The sequence below is a fragment of the Adiantum capillus-veneris genome, chromosome 9 (genome assembly GCF_014529385.1).
Source record: "Adiantum capillus-veneris isolate H3 chromosome 9, ASM1452938v2, whole genome shotgun sequence".
NCBI classification, from domain to species: domain Eukaryota; kingdom Viridiplantae; phylum Streptophyta; class Polypodiopsida; order Polypodiales; family Pteridaceae; genus Adiantum; species Adiantum capillus-veneris.
The window spans coordinates 95,981,585-95,986,478 of NC_140939.1; the positions used below are offsets into that span (position 1 = coordinate 95,981,585).

Consider the following 4,894-nt stretch of genomic DNA (forward strand, 5'->3'; position numbering starts at 1 on the left):
ATTTTGAAAGGGGGTTGGGGGTACTCATTGTTCATGGAGGAAGATGTTGACTTGGAGGGGGGGTCTTTCGACTCTCGGTGATGATGGAGCAACAGAGCTAGCCGAGGAGAGCAGAGTAGGGGTGACACCGAGGGAATCTTTTCCAAGCTCGAATTTTACTGTGGCTTTTAGCCACGACCAATTGTTTGAGAGGGGTGACAATATTTCACCCTCGCGGATGACCTTTGGCCAAATGATAGCAAGGCTTGTTATAGCATGGTATATGAGAGTCGAGCTCAAAACGTCCTCTCTCTCTCTCTCTCTCTCTCGCTCACTCATGGAAGCTGTAGCGTTGTTTCAAGAGCTGCCGAGGAGGGACACTGCATGCACGAAATAAAGAAGAAGAATAATTAGGAAAGGTGCTCCTCTGCAGAATCTCCACCTCCTCTTCTGTGCTACGCTCTCCTTTTTCTTCGCAAAAGACGGCTATGGTGGCTTCACAACGGCTTCCCATTTGTCCTTTCTGCTCGTTTTCCTCCCCTTCTCCGAGTCATCGCTGTAACAGCAGATGAAACGCCATTGATAAGACCAGTGGTGAGAGAGGACGCGTCCTCTTGAGCGTACACTCACACACAGGCGGACACGCGCACACATGCACACCCTAAGTCCCTTTTTTTGCTGTTTTTTCACTTCTTGAGCGTTGCTACATCATATTCAGCCTTCAGGCTTGAGGTCCTTCGCTCTGTTAAAGGCTTTGATGGGAGGGCAGTATCTATGCTTGGAATGCACGCAACAGTAAGATGATTCTGTAGATAATTAACAGAGCAAGCTCTCTATTACTATGGAAGAGCTTCACATGAGCCACAGCCGCATCAAGGAGCAGAGAGCTGGGGCACCACATGAGAGGAACCACCAGCAGAGCAGGGTTTCCCATGCGTCAAAATGTGCTCCTACTATGGCTTTGTCCCCCTCCATCCAGTCTCCGACATCTCCATTTGTCCATCTCGACAGCACATCAACTGCCTCTTTGTCGCATTTGGCTCCTCGAAGCCACTCCTCTGCTCACAATGCTCTGCGACTTAATCCATCGCAGTCCTTGACAACAGAGAGTGATGCGAGCTCCACAAGTGCGTGCCATGCCACATCTCCACATGAGGTCCCTATTGAGGATGTCTTTTCAGAAAGAGTGAGCTTAGAGAAGCATTTGCAACATGGGGATGCTGGGCGTGAGGAGGCTCTGCAGAGCTTTATTTTAGAAAGGTTTTTACCTGCTGCCAAGATTGTTGCAGCAGACCATGATCGCACGATGTACTCTTCAGGCAGGCATCCAATTATGACGATGCCTTCTACAGTTAGGTACTCTTCAGCGACTATGAAGGATGCACCTGTGCATTCTAAGAAGAGTCCCTCCAATGTTGCATGGTCTCGTTCGTTCTATGAGGATGACGAAGACTACAATGACAGTGTAAGCAGTGAAATGCCGGCAAAGTCTTGTGGGTTCTTCTGTGCAGGTTTAAAGTCGGCTATGTCGCGCTCAAATAACATAGCACATCAGTCCTTGTTGAGGAATAAAAGCAGGGTGCCAACACAATCCTCCAGTCATGGGACAAGCTCTGACGAGGTAATGATTTCATGTTATCTAGCTCATGGGCTATGCCCTTATGTCGTAGGAGGTAGGGCTTCTCTGCTCATAAGAAGATGGTCCTTTCTTTTTGGCTTTTAGGAGGATTTGCTACCAAAGGTGAAGGTTATGATGCAAGGTACACAGAAACAAAGGGGTATATTCGGGCCAGCTCCCGCATCCTTCGCCACAAGATCTCCCACCCCTCCTACCATTCAAGATTCAGAACGGAGACGTGCTGCAAACCTGAACAAAAGCTTTGCAAGAGGTCCTGCTGGCAATTCTGTACAAAGCCTTACCCACTTGAATTCCAGGCCTTCTCTCAACCTCTGCATCAAGTGCCATAATTCAAGCAGCTTCTTACGTCAGACTCCAATGAAAGGGCCTTCTTTAGGTGACGGTATTGCATTTCAGCAGGGTGCGCGGACTTTGAGAGGCCCCTGCAATGACGGTGATGTGGGCTGTGATTGTCATAATGCACAACAAACCCCAGTAGAGTTGAATGCAAATGATTCATGCCCATGGAATGCCAGTAACCCTCAGGTTTCAAGTCAAGATTCATCTACTCAAGTACACAACATCAAAGAGAGGCTTTATGTATTTGAAAGTGGCTTGAGGGACCAACGTCGCCCTGAAGATGATGAGCTTGAGTTCTATGATGCTTTAAGCAGATTTGATATGTCAATCTCTACTCAAAGCAGTGTTCCTCCTTTGGAAGATTGTGAATCACCGTCTCAAAATCCTCATGTGTCGTTGACCTCTCACAAACATAATTCGGTTGCAACTAATCTTCTATGCCCTAGGGAGGGAGAGATTTTGGCTTTTGACGGAGACCGTGAGGGCTGTGTCGAGGTCCCTTCACGATACCAGCCTGAGAAGAGCGGCAAGGAAAAATTGATGGATCAGCATAACAGCAGAGTGAATTCTCAACAGGGGAAATATGCATGCGCACGACCTGAGAAGAGTGGCAAGGAAAATTTGATGGATCATCATAACAGCAGTGAGAATTCTCAACAGGGGAAATATGCGTGCGCACGACCTTTTGATGGTGCATACTCTTCAAGGCTGAAATCGTCTGGAAAGAACACAAAGTCGTCATCTTCATCTATGCCTGGTTGGCCCCTCGGTATCTCAAGCTTCCAATCCAGTACAAGGAAGGCTCTACCTCAAGAAACAAAGAATTTCAGTGATGAATGTGCTGCCAACTCAAAGGTTCGATTTGCAACTATGGCTGATGAATTGCGGACGGATCACGGAAGATCTCTCGCAGAATCAAGCACCGTGTGTGCAAGCACTGAAGTAGGGATAAAGCATTCTAAGAACTCTATCGCAAGTACGATGTTTTCATTGGACGTGTTACCTCCACCTGTTCCTCCATCACCGACGACAGATTCATGGCTTGGGAAGGCCCTGGCATTGAAGGCATCCAAACCATCCTATGCGCCTACTTTGGCAGAGGAAGAGAAGCTGGTCTCTGCTCAGAAGAAGGTGGAGTTTACTTTGCCATCGGACAGGAAGAAGGAAGTGAGGTGGGAGGATGTGGTGAAAGGAAGCCAGATGCATCCATAGCATTTCAGCTTTTTGGAGGTAAGAAGAAAACATCTCTCTGTAGCATACATGCATGCAAAGGTCATCAAATGTGGTTTTTGACACTCTGGTATGCGCTCATTGCATCATTGTGAAGGCCATAGCGAGGAATCTTTCTAGCAAGCAGAGTAGACCTTTTCCATTACATTGCATCAGAAAGGATGGCCAAAGTGGTAGCTACATGTGGGAACATTCTTTTGAAGGGCCATACTGATTATTCACACCTGATTGGTAGACCCATACTCTTCAATAGTTTATTCGCATACGATCATTGGGTCCATGCATGTGCCGTGTATGCATGCTTGTGTGTTGCATAGCTTCTCAGGTACCCCTGAGAGGCATTCTGCTAGCTGGTGTGGCATTTATTCCCCTCCTTTCTATCTGACTCGGGCAAATTGGGAGGGGGTCAGTGGTCGGGAGCATGAGGGCCGTTGGATGCACTTGGTGTAAAGTCAGGTAGAATTTGTAAATTCCGGTTGTTAGATCTACGGTCCCAATCTTGCCCGCCACCCAAGACTCACACCTGCCCTTGATCCCCTTCCACCATGCATAGTTACACGGAATGGCCGTTTTCAGGTCCCTGTTCCCCGTTCCCATCCTAATTTCCCATTCCGGATGCCCGTTTCGTGTTTCAGACGTGAGTGTTCGAAACAGGGAATGACATTTCGTGCATTTTACCGTTCCCCGTTGGCACCATGGCCGTGTGAAATAGAGAAGAGGATTATCCCCTTGAACTTCTGGATTTTCTGTGTACAGAGTCAAACAGCCATGCAGATCTTCACATCTTAGTTCTTGTCCCCATAGGAGATCTAGCATTTGCATTTAGCACTCATAGTGGGAAATTTGGCTGTGCAGTTGTTGTTCACTTGGTAGTAATTATTATTGGTAATACTTGTTAACTTGATCAAACTTCTTTTCGCAGAAAAAATCGTCACCGTCATCCAGCTAATCGAAGTGCAATGAAGCCATTGACCCTTTTAAGGGATGGCTCTGGCATGCACAGTGTATACCTATGTATCTATGTATTAAATGCCCGATGTTTTTGTATAGAATTCAACAGCGATATATCCAGCGAGATTCGAGAATATTGTCGTAGATGGGTACTGCCATTAATTTTCCTTCAATTTTCTTGGTTTGCTTCGTGTAGGGACTTGCATCGCAGGAAAGAAATTTCGTCTCAATCATCATCTCTGGCGTTCGTGTGCCTTTGAAACTGTCAACTCTAGCAAGATTTACTTGTACTATTCTCTCCCTAAAATACTGTACCTCGCATGCACACATTTTTATATTTATAATTATATTTTCATATTATATATTTCTACATGCATATACACTATGCAGACACTAACTCTTGATTTTATTTTGTGTGCTTCATATTTTGACACTATAATAGGTTTGTCCATAGATAGTGTTGCTTCTTTTATGTGTAATCTCAACATAGAAAAACCTTTTGCATGTGTAATACCCTCCTTTCCTAACAAACATCAAAGTTTCCGTGTGTGCAGAGGCTGCAGCCCTTGAAAAGATTCTAGAGCTAGGCTCGTGTGATAAAGTGGCTTGCATAGTGATGTCAAACCTGTGCCTATCAATTTTGAGTTAGACCTTTAGAGGAGCCAAAGAATGTTTTATTATTGCGAAGTAAACAAATGAGTGTGGCTACCTAGTTGTTTTTTGGAGTCTTAAAGAAGTGCAAGCATGTAATGAGAT

At 45.8% G+C, this 4,894-nt stretch overlaps 1 protein-coding gene across 2 annotated transcripts; it reads left to right on the forward strand.

Annotated features, from left to right (window-relative positions):
* Positions 1-275: 275 nt before the first annotated feature.
* On the forward strand, positions 276-4,498 carry LOC147450842 (uncharacterized). Of its 2 annotated transcripts, XM_086519850.1 has the most exons (4): positions 276-1,600; positions 1,703-2,933; positions 3,023-3,187; positions 4,110-4,498. In XM_086519850.1, the coding sequence occupies exons 1-4, from the start codon at positions 821-823 to the stop codon at positions 4,148-4,150; spliced, it is 2,217 nt and encodes a 738-aa protein (XP_086375976.1). In that variant the 5' UTR covers positions 276-820; the 3' UTR covers positions 4,151-4,498. The 2 variants fall into 2 exon arrangements, with proteins under 2 accessions (XP_086375976.1, XP_086375975.1); XM_086519849.1 differs by lacking the exon at positions 4,110-4,498 and having other exon boundaries at positions 282-1,600; positions 1,703-3,187.
* Positions 4,499-4,894: the final 396 nt, after the last annotated feature.